This window comes from Geospiza fortis, unplaced genomic scaffold, assembly GCF_000277835.1.
Source record: "Geospiza fortis unplaced genomic scaffold, GeoFor_1.0 scaffold130, whole genome shotgun sequence".
Classification (NCBI taxonomy): Eukaryota; Metazoa; Chordata; class Aves; order Passeriformes; family Thraupidae; genus Geospiza; species Geospiza fortis.
Genome location: NW_005054300.1, coordinates 9,128,116 through 9,149,192, shown reverse-complemented (window position 1 = coordinate 9,149,192; position 21,077 = coordinate 9,128,116). Strand labels below are relative to the sequence as shown.

Below are 21,077 nucleotides of genomic sequence, written 5' to 3'. Positions count from 1 at the left end.
GGCTACGCAAAGAGCTGTGGTGGTGTGGTGGGAGTCCAGAATGGTGCCGTGTGCCAGAGGCAAATCAAACGGATAACAATGTTCTGGCTTTAAATTATTTCCGTATATATGTGAAAGGTGGTCATCGGAATAGAAAGTGAAAGAATCTAAACCAGTAGAAATTGTGGTTGCTGAGCATCTGTAACTCTGTGATGAACTTTTTCTGTTTCATGTACTTGGTTTTGTACCTGCCTCCTTTTGACCTCTGTAGGATCTCAGGTGTCCTTCTGAAGTGCACTGAGGAATGTATCTCACTCTTGCACATGCTGCCCGGTTTCAGGAAGATGCCAAAAAGTCTCTTCTGGGGGAATTCCTCTTGATCTGGAATTATTTGTGTTTAATATGCACGTGGTTCTGAATGCTCTGAGAAGTTATGGGCAGGAAACCCCCCACCTTCTACTGACAATGGGAAGTAGTGAGATTGAGATCTTGGAGACACTGTACTTCCCAGGACATTCATTCCCCAGGTGAAGACCAGCTTTGAGAAAGTTCTGTCTGCACAGAAGTAATGTTTCTCTTCATTGCAGGCTTAAGTGGATTACTATCCAAAACTGTAGTTAGCATATATTGATGACTTGCCTTAGACAACCAAGTCTTAGAAAATAGGATATAGACCCAGAACTTCATTGGATATTCCCAGGAGAATGGAGCCCAGGTTGGTTGTTGTGGGTGCTGCTCAGGCAATTTACTCTGAAACAGATGAGTTTTCTCAGGTACTAAATGCATTGCAGCTGGTATATTGCATGTCTAAGTGCTAAATGTTTAGATAACTAAACCAAAGGCCAATGTTTACAAGTCTGGAGTTTCATAGATCACAGGATACTGTAGGAATGCAGGAAGCGTTCATCCCAAATTCTGTAGGTACCAATTTCATAGTTGGGGATCCTTGTGTGGGTGTGTGTGTACAGTATTTTAAATGGCTGTAAATGCAGGGGGGTATTTTGTAGCATTATGTTTAAAAATTGTTTTGATCAATCCTGCAGTCATTTGTATTACTTGATATTGCTCTGCAGACGCTGTGAAGGCATTTCTTGTGTGGTTTTCTTTATGTGCATTAAACCTGCTGAAGGTTAGGCCTTAAGGCTTTTCCTGGAAGTTAATCACCAGGATCAGGAACAGTATAGCTCAAGGTGAGGGATGTTGTAAATTCCTCAGCTGCTGAGGGAATGGCAAGGTGACTTGTCCATGAAGGCACTGAACAAATACTGTATAAAACTAAGTTTTTGGTCTCTGATTGCTGGACATGTATGAATAATGCTTTGTTCTGGCTTTATCAGACTCCTGAAATTTTATTTCTGCACCAAAGGTTACACTTCCAATTCATCTTTTGAAAATTAGTTTGCTGCCGTGTAAAGGAAGCCTTTGTCTATACAATTTTAATAAAATTAGAACATTTAGATTGTCATGCAAGTAAACATATTTTCTGCTCATACTTCTATTTATAATGGAAAGCATCAATCCATGAAAGAAAATTATCTTGCTTGTGCAGTTCCTGAACAATCCTTGTGCAGTGGCTTAGTGCTGTTGTTGCAAAGAAATTCCTATTATAAAAACCCAGCCTTGTCAATCTTGCCCAGGTGCTGATGCCTCTCAGAAGTGCTGTGAGTCAGGCAGCTCCTCAGACACAACCCTCTGCCTACCACTTCCTACTGGCAGCTCTGGATGAGTCACATTCAGCTCACCGCACATGGAATTGCGTTATGGAAGCTGTGGGCTCTCCACACGGTCAGCGTAGGAGCATCTTTTAGCATCTCTGACCCGTTAGCATCTCTGCACTGCTGTCAAAAAGCCTTCAGGGACATCTAATGCTGGATGTTGGTATAAAAAGGAGCTTGTATAGGCTGCAAAGATCAATGGGCTCATCCTGAGGGGAAAAGCAGATAATTTGAAAGGCTCAAAGGTACACTGTGGTTCACTGGGATGAAGCTGTTGTCCTGCAGGGGTACAAAATGTTAACCAGAAATCATCATGCTCAGCTTTGATATTCTGGATCATTCAGCTGACTGTCAAGGAGCCCTGTGAGCTGACTGTGTTACAGCCAGTGCTGCTATAAAACATGTGCTTAACACTGTCAATCTTAGAAACTTAAGTAAGAGAAATGAAATATTGTAACTAGCCAAGTAGAACAAGCAGTCTAAAGCTCACAGAGTTCTTCTCGTAGAACCAGGCATTCCTCTTGTTTTTCCTGGGTTGTTTTTTGCTCATAGCATGTTACATCCTGAATCATCTAGAACGGGGGAGAAGGTCAAAGATTTCCTTATGAAATCAACTGTGTACAACAGAATCATGCCAGATAAAATGGTAGTTGTTCATGCTAAATGATCACACTTCCTGTAGGTAATCTTCCACACACTTACCTGTAGGTAATCTCACTGTCCATTTCTTACCTTTCCTTACTTAGCTGTTTGTGTACAAAACAGTCAGAATCCTTTGAACTAATGCCTCAAATTATTTTTTTCTAGATATGAGGCCAAAAAACCAAGCTTCGTTCTTTATAGGCACTTTAATAGGCTTCAAATAAACTGTGAATTTGTATGTCAGAAATGTCAAATAAATTTGGCTCACTTTTGTTTTGTCCCCTATATTTTGAGCTACAGAAAGTAAGACAGCATAAGAATTTGTCATCTGATAGAAACAGAAATTGATTGCTGCAACCAGTTACTCACTCAATCAACAAGTGCCCTTGTTAGATGCTATGGAGTCTGAAAGTGTTCGAAATTTAGGTAGGATATATTTTGCAAAAAAAAAAAAAATCATTGCATTTCATACGGAAGAACAAGAAGGTTCTTAACCCCTCTAGCCTACTGGGACCTTGTCCCTGAGAGAAATAGTGGTACAGATAGAAAAAAAATGTGTGAAACCTAAGGCTTTGCAAGGAATCCTGCTTTCTTTGATTCTTGGAAGTGTATGGAGTTGCAGGCCTCTGTGCTGATTTTAACCTCTCATTTGTTTCCCTTAGCAACACAGCTTCTTGTCTTTGTGGTAGAAGTTAGTTTTATCAGTGATGTAATGGATGTCAAGTATCTCCTTTTTTCAGAATTTCAGTTGAATCATCAAAGAACAAATTGTATAAAACCAGCTCTTTCTTGTACTTCTGTCCTCTTCTGGGTTACTGTGCCCTGGTGCAGTTTTCTTGGGGGATTGTAGTGGATTTCCCAAAGGAAGGAAATAGCACTGTTTTTCTACACCATGTCTAGAACATCCTTTTAGTGGGTCACTGGAAAGATGCTGTTCTGTGTAGCATAAGTAATATTTCACTGACTGCCTAAGAAAGATTTTGCTTGTAATCCAAGACATTCTACCATGGTTGATATTTTTCCATTATGTTAAAAATGCTTTTTTGCTAAAACTGCATGGTGTCACTAAAGAAAGGAGGGGGGAGAAGGGATTGTGTTTCGTTTTAATACAAGAATCCACAAGAGCAAGAGCTGTCAGTTCACAAATGAATGTTTGAATGTTTAATATTTCCAGTCCATTTTTGAGGACATTCTCCTAAAAGTCACTAATGTCATTATAGACAGAGCTTGTTAATAAATCTGGAAGCAAGCTGCCATCTATGTGTACAGCTCAAATGTAAAGGATTCTGTTGTAGTAGCACAACCATACTAATTGTTGATTTCAAAACAGCCTGCATAAAAATGAATGAGAAAATAGTTGCCAGAGGTCTCCTGTGTGCTTTGAGGCAGTAGAAGAGCGAAGCCTGTAGGCTCTGCACTCACATACTCTGTAGGGAGCAGAAGTAAGGTTCTTGCATGTGAAATGTTGGACATTTTCTGCATATTGTAGTGGTTTATCAGAGTCTGAGCAGACTCAGTAGCAATCTAATTTTATTAATGTAGCTTCTTGATGCAGCAATGTTTGTATCTGTGCCAAGAGGAATGCTGTCGTTAGAAAACAAAGTAGTCAATGATATTCTAGAAACTACACTGACTAATTGCAGTAGTCCAAATATTTGCAGAACTATAACAGTCTTCAGACAATTAATTCAAACTTCATTTTGAAGTGGGAAAACAGACCCTTGTGTCACCCATTCTTTTTTCAGATGAAAATAAATTTCAGTTTTGTCATGCAAGGTACAGCACTGAGTGGCCTAAGCATATGAGCAAGGGTTGGGTTTGGCAGACCTGTGCATGGAGGATCTTCCCTGCCTGTGATTTCTCCCTCTCAGTGCCCAAGCAGGTGAAGGTGCTACTGTCAATCCTCCACTGACACAGAGGCTTCTGGGCACTGTGCTGGGGCATGGGAGGCACCAGTCCTTCACCAGTGAGAAAGAGGAAATGTTCTTGACCCACTTCTAGGAGAGATGTTTGTATAGCTCAGCAGCTGCTCCTGGCAGTTAGTGGAGCTTGGGAGGTGGTCTTGGAACTGCTGTTTAAGTGGAGCTGTGGAGCTAAGGAGCACTGTCAACCTATGAGCTGTTGCTGAGATGGGCTTTTCTAGAGCTGAGCTTATTAATAGCTGTAAAGAGCAACTTCTCCATTGAAAGGCACAGGGCTTTCAGGAACTGGCTCCTTGCAGTGATTCCTTCATTGAAAGGCCATTCTGTTGAGTTTGGTGGATTGGGTATTTCCTCTGCACAAGAGAATCGTCTTGCCATGACATTCAGTGCTTTGTTGGGGTTTTTTTCCAGAAGAGACTGCTTACTACACCAGCTGAATCGCTTGCTGTGATGATGAGTGCTTGTTACAAAAAGCATGTTGACAGATGAATATGCTGTTTCTTTTTGGAGAGAACCAGCAGAAGGCAGTTTGCTATTTAGGCTGGGATTTAGCATATTTATATATCAAACCTAAGTGTGTGTATATAAATAATCATGTGCTGTGCCAATACATGGCCTGGAATTTCAAAAAGAGCTGAATGAGATAGGTGCCTGTATTTCTAACCTGTTTTTCACCAAATTCACTTGAGTATCCACTTCTAAGTACAGAATATTAAGTATCTGCTTCATGGGTGACTTACTGGCATGAAATGGTCCTTTACCTTCATCTGGCAATCACTGGTGTGACCTATTTAAAGTTTGCTGAGACAACTTCGTTCCCTTATGGGTAATTGAAAGGTGTTATTTGCACTTGCTAATTTGGCTATTTTAACGAGGACTGACCTCCTTATGGTTTGACATGCATCTTTATTCTAGGATTCTGTTATCATCACACTTCCTAGTATAGTAACATGAAGTATGATTGTGTTAACTTCTCATGGCAATATTAAAGTAAGCTTTTCCTTGCCATGGGATGGCTGCAAAACAGTTCTCTCCAGAGTAGTTCAAAAAGTAGAGCTATACTACATTTTAGCTTCTATATTAGCAAATATTTCTAGATATACTCTAAGAATCCTGATCCCAATGGAGTGAAGTGAATGATTTTGGTGGGAACCTCATCTAGGCTTTACATTCCACAAAAATATCAAACAAAAGGATGAGTATTTCTGGAATAATCTACCATTAAAAATATTCAGAGAATAAATCATTGCATGGATTATTTTTAACATAATCTTTGAATGAAGAAAGTGTTTTGGAAAACTTTGCCAGTGATCTCTTTAATAAAGATTTTTTTGGAAGATAAATAATCAAAATATTGATAAATGTTGCTGGCAGCAGTGCAGTCCTTGTTATGATTAATTGCCTTGAAATTTTAAAATGTGTTACAAAGAGGAAACTCTTTCAAAGTTTCAAGTTTCAAATGTTTCAAAGTAACTAATGTTACAAAGGGAAAATTATATAGATTTTAATAATATTTATGGAAGTTACTCGGTTACTCGTTTAAAAATCCAAAAGCTCATTTAGCATTTCTCGGAACCTCTCAAGAATGAGCAGCATTGATCGTTCAACCTCTTCTGAAGAACTGAAGAGGGGAAAGCAGCCTCCAGATGCCCCCAAGGAGCTGAAATTCAATGCTAGCACTCTGCAGTCAGTTTCTGGGAAGTCTTGATGCCCTGAGCTTCTCTTTGCGTCCTCTCTGAAGAGCTGGAGCAGCACAGCTCCCACTGGGGTGCCACAGTCCCTGTGGGCATCCTTCCTTGGGCAGAGCATGGTCCTGCTTGGTGTCCCTGGCTTGGCTGGGGCAGTCACCTCCCAGAGCCAGGCTCTTTCAGGGAAGGACATTTCAGGGTCTGTCCCAGCAAGGCATGTAGACACACTCCTTGTGCCAGGCTGTGCCCTGGCTGCTGTGCTGCAGGCATTGCAAACACCAGCCATGCAGCTCCTGCAGCACCGCAGCTGTGCAGCCGTGTGTGTCACCTCTCACTGCCACCCCGCACGTGTGTCACAGGGAAAGCCAGCAGGGCATGGGCCTGTCGGGCTCTGAGCACAGCCAGGGTGCCTCTCTTGGCCACCTCCAGCCAGCCTGGCAATGCCTGACGTGCCAGCGTGCAGCAAACTGTGAGGGCGTTGAGAATTTGCGGTGAATTGGGATATTGCTGCTCTCAGAAGGGTTTGTGCATGCGTTTCCCAGGCCTTCTCACACCACCTCTGTCTCATGAGCCTGCTCCTAAGGTACTGGATATGCTTATTCTGTCTTCATGTACTACTCTTGGCATGTACTTTCACTTAAAATTGATCTCTCTGCTTTTCATTTCCCTGCTATTTGGTACCATGCTTGTTAGCCTGAACAGAAGGAATCACTTTCAATGCCATTTAAAATGCTGGTTTTCTCAGTTTGCTCTGTTTTCTTGTGGCTGAATGGCTTTGATTTAATAAACCTGGATTTGTCAAGGAATAATACATACAATAGTAAGATGGGACATATGGGAAAACAAATGCTCTTTGAGGAGGAAATGGGATTTTATGAGAAGTGCTATTCCCAATGAAATCAAGAAAAGTTTCTTAACCATTGAATAGATGTTAGATTATTATTATTATTATTATCTGGTAATGACTATCAGAAAACTCATAATTAGAAAAAAAAGCTTAATTTGAATGCTAAATGTCCTGGTATTTCTCCTCAAACAAACATTACCTAACTCCATCTAAGTTAACTGGAATGCCTGAAATAGTGAAGTAGAAAAATGCATCTTCACTCTTGGAGTTTTGAGCACTTTAGAGTATAATAGACTAAGACAGCTCCAGGCTAGCATTGGTATTTATCCCCTATGGTTGAGGTTGGAGTGTAGTTCACTGTATTAGCATAAGGATTTTGTATGTTTGATTATAATTAGTTTCAGCTATACAGAGAGATTTGGTGTTTGAATTTATCTTTACTCTTGTAAAGTGAAATATATTTCTGGAAAACAGAGTCACTTGCCAGAACTGGGCAATTTTTGTAGGAACTATACAAACTCTTAGGGTGCCCTTTCAAAGGCAGCTCATATCAATCTAGGACAGCACTGCCTCAGAAAGTGACAAACCTCTCTGCTTTGCTGGCTTCATGGTTCTGCCTGCTCCTTTGCATTTTGATTTGGAAAAGGAAGTAAAAGTCCATTTAATTTTAATTTGGATCAGCTACAACTTGCCTTGAAGTCAGTGGAGGCAGCAAAGTGAGAGCACAAAGAAGGATGGTGAGGGTGAGGGGAGCCCCTGGCAGTGCCGTGCCCTTGGAGCAGCTGAAGGTGACTGTGGAGCTGTGCATGAGGAGCATTATGCACAGAGGCATTCCAGGCACCTGGCACACATGCCTCTGGTGGTGTTTTCAGTAAAGCTTAACTCTCTGCATTTTAATCATTCATAATTCTGCCAGTGCGTCCACATGTTAAGGATAATTTATTGGAGTGCAGTCATAAGTCAGCCCACAATCTTTATAGGAGTTCTTTTTTCTTAAGTTACCCCTGCCACCTCTAATAGTGAATGTATTTGAATCTTATATGACATTGTTGTAAAAGGGATACAAATTCATCTTAGTATTTCTTCTTTATTTACAGTGTCTCATTTTTAGTGTGTTCCTGAAACTAAATTTAAAAAGACAGTTTCTTCTTTTATTTGCAGGCGTTCTTCTGCTAAGCTCTTGCACTGTGACGTGTCTTATGTCTGTTGCAGAGCTTCTTCATCCTTTCCAGGCTCTGACACAATTTTGAGGAAGTGTGAGTTTCTGCTATTACCAGATGTCTCCTGTTTAAAATACCTGGTATTACACTTTAAAAAATAATTATAACTAATGCTTCTTTAGATTTAAAGTTCACTGAATTATGTTTATAACTTTAATATTCTTAGAGCCAGTCAAGTTGAGAAATATTTGCAAGTAAAGGGTTCCATGATGTCTTCCTGTGGCATTTCCAAAGAGATTTTGGTGGGGGAATACCATAGGCTTCTTTAACACAGACCTCTTTGGGAGTACTGGACCCAAAAAAACACCCAAACCCCTAATTAGTGGCTCCTGTGTTTGCCACTTGCAATAACTTTTTTGCACTTGCCTACCAGCTGGATTGAAAGCTCTCCAAGGAGTGGTAACAGCTGAAAGAAGCATTTGATCCATATTCCATGTCTTCAGTGGCAAGCATCTCATGAGCATTGTCCTTAATGTTCATTTCCTCTCTAGGCTTCGCAGAAGGACTGTTAAGGGAGAAAGCCTTGAAAGCAGAATGAAAAACTGCTACAGAAAAGCTTTCCTGCCAGAAGCTGCTAAATGAAATAAGAAATTGGAGAGAAATACATTTCTGCACCTTTACTTTTGAATGATTTTTATATACGAGTGACTAGAACATTTTGCAGTTTGTTATACTTGGATGCATATTTTAGACCAAATCCATTCTTCCATTCAAGTATTTCAGCTGTCCCAGATGCTTCTGGGGGAAATAAAATTTAAAATTCACAAGTGATGGATAAGTGAATGGATAAATATCTGTAAAATATATGCTTTTTAAGTCCTTTTTTGTTTCATTGGTTGGGTTGGTTTTTGGTTTTTGTTCCTGAGTTCCACAAAGCATATGCATGCAGAGTCTCTCATTGAAGGTTTTACTTCTGCTTAGAATCTGGGCTGCAGGGCCAGAAGTCTGACACAAACTGTGCACTGGCCAAGCTTTTAGCTCTCTCCTTTCACAGCCTTCCACATCTACAGTGCTTCAGTGAAGAAGGGTTTCAGGTAGAACAAGCCCTAAAGCAGAAAGTTTCTTGGAGTAGGCTAAAGCAGAAATATTTCCTTATCATTGTCCCATGGGGCCTTTCTACAGTTTGTGAACAGGCAATGAATAGGCTCTCCTGCCAAGGTGATCATTTACACCAGAGCTCCATCTCCATAAAATTAAATGGTTTAGAGAACTATTTTTATTAGCACTGCAACCACAACTAAGGCTGTTTTCTCAGACGTATAAGCCTTGCTTATTTTTTTGGTTACAAATTATGCAAGCAGTTTGAATACCTTAATTAGCAAAACTTCTTGAAAATGAATTGCACTAATGGTTAAAATTAAGGACTGATCTAATAGATAGTATTGCTTTTTGGAAGAAAAAAGAGGAAGAGACAAACACAAAAATCAAAACTTGAGAAATACAGCCATCTAAAAACACATTCGGGCTGTTTTCTTCAACCCAGAGTCCTCTGGCCTCTCTCTAGAGAGGGGTGTGCTGAGAAAGTATCTTTGCTGAACCCACTCTATGCTTTTACAAAAGCATAAGCATGTTTATTGCAACCTATGAAGAGCTTACGACATGCAGGATCAGATCTGTTTAGACTGAGCACACAAGTGAAAAAACACATTAGAAACTTAATTTTCACATTTCCTGTGTAATTTGAGTATTTCATTCCTCTCTCAGAGAAGGGTTTCCTTGTTTTGGTTTAGTTTCCTTTTGGGTTGTTTTTTTGATGACCACAACATCTACATTTTTTCTCTTTACTTGTTCAAAGCTGTGCAAGGAGGAATTTTTATTAGTTGGCTCATCAGAGTTGATTGTATTTTGAGTGTTGAAACCAGCAAGCTGTGCAGGTGGAACACATGGTGTTTGAAGTATTTTTTCTGCTTTATAATGCTGATACAAATTTGTGTATAAAGTTTTATTTCTCATAGTCTTAGCAGAAAATAAGGATACCAGATTCATACTTTTTATAAATATGTTTGTAAACATATGCTCAATGAAGCACAGATTATAAGTCCTCAAACTTCTGTGTTTTTCACTTAATACTTGAAAGTTAGTGGGTTTTTAAGTTGCTATAAAAATTGTAAAAATAATTTATTGTGTTCAAATCTGCTGAAATAACCTTAGTACAGGTCAACTAGTTCACAACTGCACTGTAAGCCCTTATGCATTCCCAATTTAAATTCTAGACACCTGGTAAGTTTTAAATTATTATTAAGTGTATAAGTACTGTGCCACGAAAGTAATGAGTGGGTGCTGGCATGCAAAGTTACTTGACATTTGAATATATTTCTAATCTGAATGACTTATTTTTTCCAACACACAACCACAACCAGCGTATCTATATTCCAGTTTCTCTTGGGCTATTAAACCCTGACACATCTGGTGGCAAATACTGAGCTCAGGATTGATACTGGCCTTTCAGTCAGATGGAGACTTTGGAGGAAAAGAGCAATCTCCTTGGTTTACAGGCAGACAACAACATGGAGCAACCATTCACTGTCAGCTCATTGGTATGTATTACAGAAAAATGTTTCAGTGGCTGAGCAGCTTTTCTTTCAATTAGGAAAAATTTCAAGAGAGCAATTTAGCAGTGGTGGCTCTCAGCTCCATGGGTCTTTTCCTGCATGCTACCTGAAAGTTTTGTGGGAATTTATTATATTCCTGTATGTGTGATTTATGGGGTGTCAGCAACCAGAGTTTTAAGAAGTTGAAATGAGCTTTTTGAATAGAAAGAGTAAAAAAATTTATCAAAGTAAAAGGGAAACAACTTACAGTAGCCATTTATTTATTTATTAATTACCAGGAAGGAAATGACCATAATAAGCAGCTATGGTTCTTCTTCAGTAATTAGTTTGAACTTCTTAGTCTTTAACTGCCTCCTTTAAAACTGGAAATGAATATTTGAAGTGAACTGTTGACTCACCAGAAGAACCTATTGCTCTTTGTTTCCTGAACTATTTCTAGCAGTCAAATGCTATACATCATGTAATAGGAGTCTGAGTGTTCAGGACATCCATCAAATTATTTCAGTAACTTAAGACAGAACCTTGTAGAATTCATGTGTGGGGGCTTTTAAAGAGGACACGCTTTATACTGCCTTTGGTAATTTCTACAGCAATTTACTTAATTTTTTTTTCCAGAGGTATTTTCCTAATTTTATCCTTTTTTGTTGTTGTTGTTTTTGGAGGGAATAAAATCACTTTTCTTTTTGATCACAATTTACTTGCAATTGGGAAATATGTTGTAATGTTTCAACTGTGGCTAGAGGTGGAGAAACCAATGCCTACTTTCAGAAAAAAACTAGCTGAATATATCCCTTGAGCTTCTTGACTGAGACCACTTACTGAAAGTGAAACGGAATATACTCTTAGCTAACGAGGCTGTTCATTTTCAGAGAAAGCTGGTGGCTATTCCTGACCACACAGACATCTCAGTGAGCCCGGAGGAGAGAGTGCGTGCCCTGAGCAAGCTGGGCAGCAACATCAGCATCAACGAGGACATCACCCCGCGGCGGTACTTCCGCTCAGGGGTGGAGATGGAGCGCATGGCCGCCGTCTACATGGAGGAGGGCAACCTGGAGAACGCCTTCGTCTTCTACAACAAGTTCATCACGTAAGAAAGCAGATTATCAGCCATTACAGCTTGTAATTCTGAGTGAACGGAAATGGAGAGCTGCCCTGAGAACCCCTTTAGATAAGGAGAAATTTGTTTAATGTGATCTTGCAGAACAGCTCTGTTCTCTGAGATATTTTGCACTGAGCGTGGGCTTTGTTGAAACTCCCTGCCACCTTTTCATGTGGTTGTCCTATCCATGTGTGAACTGCCAGGCGTGAATTAACCTAACAGAGGTTTGAGTTTACTCTGCCAGGCCATACCTTGAGCACTGCTGCCCCCAGATTATTCTGTTTATGTCAGCATGTTGGTTAAATACAATTTTTTACTTTAAAAGCAATGTTTAAATAAGATTTCTAAGTTTTAGTAGTTATGTTTTATGAGCATCTGCTGATCTTAAGGATGGTAGTATTGCACAATAATTAAAAAAGCATGAGAAAAGTGTTTTCTTGCTTTCATTTTACTTTTTTTCCCCCAAAAGGATTAAGTATAATTTATTGTTTCTTACAGGAATAAATGCAAAATCTACAATGTATGTTCATGATTATTCTCCTTACCACAAAAGAACAAATCTGGCCAGCTTTCATTACAACTCTCAAAATAGACAGCTGAAAAATATATCACTGGCAGATTTAAACTTTTAACCTAGCTAGTTTTGCTGTAGGATTGATTGGTTTGTTTTATTACTTTGGAAAGGTTTGGGGTTTTTTACTGTGCATATTTTAAAATTTTTGTAAAGGAAACATCCTTCCTCCCTGCTTATTTTCCTCATACTCTGAAAACTAGACCAAACCTTTGTTAGCCCACCTGTTTTCAAATGCATCTATCTCTATAAAAAGAGGGTCTGGAGGTGAATATTGTGCAAATTGCTGAAAGAATGATAGCAGCTCTGCATTACAAGCTCTTTGCAGCTGAGTGTTGCTATAATTTATCTGTGCAGCTTGGTCTGGTAAAAATACCTGCTTTAGTGGCAATGTCTTCCATTGGAGAGTCAGCATTTTGGCTAAGAACAGATAAAGAGAGTAGAAATAGGATTTACTAGTGCTGACTAGAGTGGAGGGTGGTTTTGTTTTTTTTTAACTTAACCCAGTACTAATGGAAACCAAAATATATCACATGTAGAAAATAATCTCCTGTCCTTATTCTGTGTGTCCCATACAGGTCCATACCATAATGTGTTAATTTAAACATGAGTGTAGAACCCTGGTCCAAGTCATCTGGAATTCAGTGTTTAACAGTTATGTGAAACTGATTTTTCTGCCAACATGAGAGCTATTATGGATATTCTTCTGACTAAACACATGCATGTTTAATTTTCTAGGTTGTTTGTAGAAAAATTGCCCAGTCACCGAGACTATCACCAATGTGCAGTACCAGAAAAACAAGATATTATTAAGGTACAGTTATGGTTTCCTGGTCTTTATGAAATGTTTTACTCAGAACCTCTTCATTTTTCCCAGCCCATATAGGCCATAGCTTCTTTTTCCCCAGAGCACCCATAGCAGCCATCACAGCTTCAATTTCTGATACTTTTCTCCACTGCTCATACATGTTTTATTTTGGAAATTAAATTATTGATCTAAAACGTGAATGAGAATGGTCTGAATAAGTTGGTAAGTTGTTGGGAGCCCAGGTACATCTATTTCTGAAAGTTTGCCTATTAAAAATGCATATGTTAACAGTACTTAGTTTGATTCTGGTCCCAGTTATGTGAATGGATAAATGGTCCAAACTGGCTATTGCAAACAGAAGGAGAAATGTGTGGCATTACTGATGCCTCTGCAGTATTTGCTTACTCTGCTAAATAAGTAAAGTATATTTTCTCTTTCTTTATTACCAAATATGTATTTACTTAGTTTTTACCAGATTTTTCCCCTCCACTTCCATGCAAAATAGTTTTACTTTTGTTTTTTTCCCCCCTACAAAATAAATTCTTAATAAATTTTAAGTATAGCCTTATATTGAACTTAAAACAGCTGGAACTGCTCAGTGAGAATTTCTGGTAGGACCATGAGTGTCTCTTGCTCTATGCCCCCATATTTGCTTGCTTTCTCTACTGTTAAACTGAATGTTTTATGCAAAACCAAATCCATGCCCACGTTCTGACTCTGGTCCTCTAGCAGAACATCCCTACTGAGAAAGGGCATCTAACATTGCTTTCTCCCGTGGCACTCAGCAGCATTAAGCACATGGTCACTTTTCCTCCCTTGCCTACAGCCTCTGAATTATTTTGTAGTAGCCTTCACATGAGTAGAAAGCATTGGGTATTGGTTCTGTTTTATAAGAAATGTTGTTTTGCCAGGTCTGTGACAGAAAGCTATAGGTATAACTATCTCTTAAAAAAACCTTGTTTTTTACCACTTGGAAATGGGCATATTCAGACATATTTGTGACTGGGAAGTTCCAGAGAAAAATGCAATGATCCTACCTGAAACGCTCTAAGTTGGTCTTAGCATTTTTTTAAGAATTACGCCTACAGCAAAAACATTAGCCATGAGACACCTATTAAACAAGACTGAGATAACAGACTCCTACTAAAAGACTAATCTTTCCTTGAGACAAGAAGCAGCCATGTCACATGTTTCACTAATGTAAATCAATATATTTATTGAAAGCAATGTACTATAGAAGTTTCATAGATTGATGATATAGTTTGTGTTTTCTCTTTTGCTTTTTTTTTCCTTTGAGGAGAGCAGGTTATTTTCTGGTTTGTATTTTTTAAAAATCTGTGTTACAGCTGAGTTTGTTTTCCAGGTGGCTCTTTTAAAAAGTGAAAAGTAAACTTATTTATCTTTTTCCCCATCCCACCTCAAAGAAATTGAAGGAGGTTGCATTCCCACGGACAGACGAACTGAAAAGAGATCTTTTAAAAAAATATAACTTAGAGTATCAAGAATACATGCAACACAAAGTAAGTTTTATATGATTATTAAATGTTGACATGAATATTTTTCTGTCATATAAAACTTGAAAATTAAGCAGCAAAATGCCAGTTTTACAACAACCAAATAATTTCCTGAGCTGCTTAGGAATGACTTTTCATTTCTTCTTGAGAATCAGCTGATAATTTAAAAATAAGTAATGCAAATGTGTGCTAGGAAATACATGTGCTGCTATATTTACTTAATAAGTGTCTACAAAGATCCAATTAGGTTTTTGGTATACTATGATTCTGCCTTATAAAGAGAATGAAGTTGATACTCATGTCAATAAGTGGAAAAGATTCCTTGGCTCCAAATGTGCTCTACTTTGAATTAAGATTGAAGCCACTGAAAACAGAATCTATAGCTTAAAAACTTGACTTGGAAAAAGCATCTGAGAAACATCTTTTTTGTTCCATCCATCAATGCTATGTTTTCCATCCTACCTTTGGGGATATAGTTGTATTTTCCAGTTCAGTAACGAGGTTCCAAAAGAGTTCCTTTCTAATGACAGGATTTTATGGTTTTATTGAACTGTTAGATTGCTCCTTTCCTTCCATTTTTCCTAGCATTTTTGGTGTTCTGAGAATGTCACTACGCTGTGTATGTTTCAGAACAAATGTAAAGCTGAATTTCTGAAGAAACTGGAGCACCAAAAGCTAATAGAGGCAGAGAAGAAACGAATCGCACACATGCGGCAGCAGCAGCTCGAATCAGAACAGTTTCAGTTCTTTGAGGATCAACTTAAGAAGCAAGAGCTAGCTCGAGATCAGAAAATCAAAGAGAGTGTGGTTATGTCTGAACAGATAGATGGAAGTATGCTGTCTTGTGTTTCTGTACCAGAGAACAGCTCTTTATCTGCAGCACTGCTGGAGAAGAAGGAGAGGCGCGGCACCTCTGGCTGTGCTGGACATTCACCGCCCGTGGAACGGGTCTTAAAGCCAGCAGCTACTCTAAGTGCTGTTCAGAGTAAGTGCACACATTTCTTTTATCCCCTATTTTATTTTGTCTACCTGCATATGTCTTTATTCACTGTGAGGATGCCCATACTGAAATAACCATGAACAGGTTTGTGCAAACACAGCAGCTCCTTATAGTTTCTTCATTTTAAGAGGGAGAGTTGCACAGTTTCACATTTTCCAGTTGAGTACCAATGGATGGATACAGAGATTGAGATTTAGTGTTCCTATGAAATGAAGTCTGAATCTTGCCATGGGCTTCAAAGGAACAGAAACAGAACCTGCAGTGGTTCCCCCTGGAAAGCCTTGGTCTGGGAGATGGTCCCAGCTGACTGTCACCTAAGGGACAGGCTAGTGAGTGTATCTTGTGGGTTGGTGACTTCAGTTTAGATGAAGTGCTTGTCCTGTAGATTTATTCTCATTAAAAGTCTATGATGTGGTAAGTATAATTCTTCCACTTGTAGTAATATAGTATAATATACTGTGTATATTTCCTTATTTTAGGGGTCTTCATTGCGTTAGCTGTTAGCTGTAAATGCCTTTTTATCTCTCTTTCTCTCTTTTTTTCTCTTTTTTTTTCTATTCTTGGTTAGCTCAATTGGCCGAAGCACTCAGAGGTGTCATTTTGCCCAGGGATCTCTGTCACAAATTTCTGCTGCTGGCAGAGGCAAATACAGTAAGAGGAATAGAGACATGTGGAATTCTCTGTGGAAAACTGGTACAGTTTAACCCTCATATTTGTATGGGGAAGACATACTTGGTAGTTCTGTAATATCCTGTGATGTTTTGATTTCAGAGCAAAAGCAGCTATAAATGGTTAGCCTTCCATGTAATGAACTTCATATTATAACCTGAGTGGTTATTTCAGCACTGTGGGCTTGCTTTACTGGGGAAACTTCTGCTCAAAGTATGCTGCTATTGTTGTCAAGCCTAGCAAGTTTTTCAGCATGCTGTACAATACAGGCATTTTCGAGTACTTTCTCTGGCATTCATCTAAGGTAAGAGAGGTTTAGTTACGGGACAATGAAATATAAAGACTGCCAGAATCCACTGGAGTCATCAAATGAATAATGGCACAACAAAACAGAAATCCCCCCATCAAGCTGTAGAACATTTCATTTTCAGGCTGTTTTTTTTTTTTTCCTTTGGGCTAGATTACTTCATGTCCTTTGAGAGCAGGGAAAGATGGCATGGCTGATGCTGGCATGAAGAATTTTAGAGAATCCCAAGTGTATTTGAACTGCATGAAAGGAAAGAACAGCAGTATTAGTCTTGTTTCACTGAAAATCATGATGGTTTTCTCAAAGCTCTTTTATGTGTTTTTAATTATTTTAAAGGACAGTCTTTTCACACTGATCACTGACAACAGTTCAATGCAACAGTCTTGTGTTGTGACTAATACTGCCCTGTATGCTTTCATGATGAAATGCTAAGGCATATTTTTAGGTACAGTATGTTGGTAGAGCTGCACTGGAATCAGTGGAGCTGGAATCAGTGAAGCTGTACTGTTTTGTTAGCTGGCATCTTTCAGATTTTGATTCAGCATTTATTCCTTAGGCAATCTGTTCCACCCTAAGTCAATGTTTGTTTTGCAGACTCATAATGAATTTACTATTACACATGTAATAGTGCCAAAGCAAACTGCAGGACCAGACTACTGTGACATGGAGAACGTGGAAGAATTATTTGGTATTCAGGATCAGTATGATCTCCTCACTTTGGGTTGGATCCATGTATGTAAGACTCATAGACTCTGTTTTTTTATATTGGCTCTACATACTAAAAAAAAAGAAAGAAACAACTGGAGTAATACAAATTTGCTTACTGACTTCAAATTGTAGTGATGTAAATAAGCACTCATGTTCTCCACAGAGAACTCCTTAATGCAATTGAGGCATCCTGTTGACACAATGGGCCTACTTTTGCTGGTGCAACTTCTTTTTATGTTGATTTAGAGGTATTTTGTTACTTTCTAATGCCATATTCAAAAGTCAGGGAGGGGACTACTGTGTTGTTTAAACTTAATATTAATTTTTCTCTTAGGGTTGTTGGACAATTAAGTCATTTCCGTTTGTCTTGTGCTTCTTCATTCCACTTTTTCCTCCCCATGATCAGAAAATTGCTTGTATATCTGATTGTGAACATGCCTCCATGAAACTCATCCTGAAAAGCCTTCTTTTCTCCAGGTTGAACAGTGTAGAACAATATAGACCCTGGGCTAAGAAGAACTTCAGAAACTAGCCTGGGGAAGTACTGATGCTTTCACTCATAACAAATTATTTTTCCTTCTTAAATGTATGTTGACCTTGACCTGTAAGAAATACTTCATTATGTTGAGTTTTCCCTTTCTTTTTTGTAGACACATCCAACACAAACTGCATTCTTATCCAGTGTTGATCTCCATACTCATTGTTCTTATCAGCTAATGTTGCCAGAGGCCATTGCAATTGTTTGTTCACCAAAGCATAATGAGTAAGTTTGAATTTTTTAAGTAATATTTTTGTATTTTTCCATGCTTCTTGTCATAAAATCTGATCAAATGCAAAGGGTACATGTCAAGTCAGATGAAGGGCACGAACATTGTGTTGTGACTTTGTTTTCTATAAGTAGCCTAGACTTGCATTTCAGTCAGTCTCTGCGCACAGTATTGTTTCTCTATTCCTCCCTCCACCAATGCAGGTGTTAAATTTTTTTTTTTTTATTTTTTTATTTTATATTCTGCTCAACAAAGTAATAATTACAGGAGCTATTCTTCTGGAGTACTCATTGCCAATGCCCTACCACAGATCTGCCTTCATCCTGTCTGCTTAAGAGTGTGGAGGGAGGTTAGGCTTATTTCTCTAGAATGATATGAAAATTGCGGTTTGCAAAGCAGAAGGGCAAAAGTCACTTTTTTAATAATAAGGATCTATTTTTGTATTTCATAAATTACAAACTATGTATCTGGAAAAAACTAGAATAATGCAAATATTAATGTGAAGGCTTGTAATGGAACAGGTTTCCCAGAGATGTCATGAAGTCTGCATCCTTGGAGATAAGCAAAACATGACTGGACATGGCCCTGGCAACCTGCTCAAGGTGATTCTGCCAGAGCAGGGGGACTGGACCAGACAGTCTTCAGAAGTTCCTTCCAACCTCAACAAATTTGTGATTCTCCTTTGGTGTGCCTGGCATTTCAGGTTGCCAGGGCTAACTCCATTCTTTAGAGTGTGCATTTCTTCAGCCTTTGCTTCTGGCCTTTTGCCTCAGTAGATGTGAATCCTGTCCTGGTTGCCTGACTTCCTAAATGGGCCCTTCAGGGAGCAGAGCTGTGAACACAGACTGAGAGCCAAGGGCACAAGCACCAGCATTTCTAACCCTGAGCATGCCTACATACCTTTCCAAATTTCTGCTCTTAAAGCCTCTCTCACAGTTGATGCTGATACCCTGTAACCAACTCTAACCTGTAACATTTATATGGTCAGGTGCTGCCCTGTAGGTAATAGGTTCTCTTTGCAGAAGGATGGCACTGTAATGTTTTATTCAATGTCTAAAGTGTTGCAGCAGTGCATTTTCTAATGCTTTGTGTGATTACCTAAAAGAGTGGGGAGGATGCACTCCTAGTCATTTACACAGCTGATTTAAAGGCTGTTATCTTTTAAGTTGCCCTGGGTGAAATGCAATCCAGGAAACGTAAGTTTCTGGTTTGCATCTGTTCCTGTGTGAACCAGCCTTATCCCTCAGTGGCCTAACGTGCCCAACAGGAACAGCGCCAGTACTGGGATCCTTTTTGTCCCCTTCCCCTCATCATCTCTGCCTTTACAGCAATACAACTCCCCTTGATTTAAAATACATTTAAAAACCCAACTCAGCCAGGGCTCCTGTGTATTGAAGGTCACCAAGCACCTTCCTGTTGTCCTTCTTTTAAGCAAAGCAATTTGTATGTGAAACCTTGGATATGTACTATGGGAGCAGAGTGTAACAGGAGTTTCATGTTCTGCTTTTCAGCACTGGCATCTTCAGACTGACTAATGCTGGCATGCTAGAAGTTTCTGCTTGTAGAAAGAAGGGATTCCATCCACATACAAAGGACCCTAGGTTATTTAATGTAAGTATATAATTCAACACAGTTTTTACTATTCAAACTCTTGACCGTGGTTCTGCTGCAAACAGAAACTTGAGATTAGATTTCTTAATAATTTTCCCCCTGTTTTACTAATTCATTACCCTTAGTTCACTGACCAAGGTAGACATCAGGAGACTACTTAAGCAACCATGCTAATGAGTGTTATAAGCTGCCATTCAGCTGGTGGTTAACCAGAGGTGGTTACTATCAGTCACCACTTTTACCTTCTTTCAGAAGGAGCAAAACCCACATTTTCAAATGGGAGTTACTCTTGAGTCTTCAGTTTTTGAGCAATTAATCTATTCATCTCTCCAATTTTGGTGCCCCAACAAAACATCCCAGCTGCTTAAAAATGCAGCTGTAAGTAGGTTAAGCCCTATTTCCTTCATTGCCAAGAGTTTGCCCTGGCTTCTCTGAGCATTTCTCTGTAACTGGTGGATCTTTTGATGTTTCAACAGCATAATGGTGTGTGTGGCGCTGAGCAGTACAGTCAGCCAGAACTGTCTTCCAGCTAATACTGGCATTTCTGATAAGAGCCTTTACCTTTGAATAATTAAGGGTTTGGTTTTTTCAATGGGGTTTGCTTCAAATACAGAGGCCTCTCCTGTAGAGTAAAATTAAATGATCCAATACAGAGAAGTCATGCTGAGAGACATTGGAAATTACTGTATTGTCAGGCTCTCTGAATGTCAGCATTAGGCCTCAAAAGAAAAGGTCAGTTTTTTGTTTTGTTCTGTTCTTTCATCATTGAGTGCAGGGATAATGAGAAGGTAGTCCAGCTCTGAAAAAAGTTACGATTTTGTGTTCCATGTAGGTTCTTTTCAGTGGTCTTTTACACATATAGTTCATGGATGAAGTATTAATGGGTATTTTACTGAGATTTCTGAGAGTAATGGGTTGACTTCTTCTGCAGCCATGTACCCATGTGGTTGGGAAAGACATAAAGATAATCGTGCTGGATCTGAGGTGATACGGATGAACCAAAACCATGTACTCTACAAAAGGCCAAAACAGAAAAATGGATTCCTGTTTTTTCCTACATTTTCAGAAATTACTTTTATATTTATACATTTTAGATTGAATGGTTTGATATTTATTGCTCTAGCCTGTTTTGGAGTTATTTTGTTGCTCTGTCAAGATGGAGTTCAGTGGCATTAACCCTGAATCTGTAAACAAATCTCACCCATAAAACACAACAATAAAATGAACTTCAAACTACAGTAACTGTGTTGAAATAAGTAATTTTTCTTTTGTCACTTTTTTGCATTAATTGCCTACTGAGAATTAGGTATTTTTAACAGTGGTTAGCTTTTTATATGTAGTCGAGGCAAATCAATCAGTTTAGGTGATTTTTTTTTCATCTTTTTCTCCTGTCCAGCTTCTATAGCCCAAGTTTCAGCTATTAAACAGAAGATACTTAGAAATATCCAAATCCTTTAC

At 38.9% G+C, this 21,077-nt stretch overlaps 1 protein-coding gene across 2 annotated transcripts in view; it reads left to right on the top strand.

Moving 5' to 3' along the window:
• STAMBPL1 (STAM binding protein like 1) overlaps positions 1-20,857 on the top strand; it is a 21,806-nt gene extending 949 nt beyond the window's left edge. Inside the window, exons 1-11 of one of the 2 annotated variants that reach the window (XM_005416468.2) lie at positions 7,957-8,093; positions 10,390-10,550; positions 11,435-11,652; positions 12,974-13,049; positions 14,468-14,563; positions 15,188-15,542; positions 16,126-16,250; positions 17,128-17,265; positions 17,892-18,004; positions 19,520-19,619; positions 20,551-20,857. In XM_005416468.2, the coding sequence (XP_005416525.1) occupies positions 10,467-10,550; positions 11,435-11,652; positions 12,974-13,049; positions 14,468-14,563; positions 15,188-15,542; positions 16,126-16,250; positions 17,128-17,265; positions 17,892-18,004; positions 19,520-19,619; positions 20,551-20,607 (1,362 nt within the window). In that variant the 5' untranslated portion in view covers positions 7,957-8,093; positions 10,390-10,466 and the 3' untranslated portion in view covers positions 20,608-20,857. Of the gene's footprint in view, positions 1-7,956; positions 8,094-10,389; positions 10,551-11,434; positions 11,653-12,973; positions 13,050-14,467; positions 14,564-15,187; positions 15,543-16,125; positions 16,251-17,127; positions 17,266-17,891; positions 18,005-19,519; positions 19,620-20,550 lie in introns of those variants that run through there. The other variant, XM_031062646.1, reaches the window with a different exon arrangement.
• Positions 20,858-21,077: the final 220 nt, after the last annotated feature.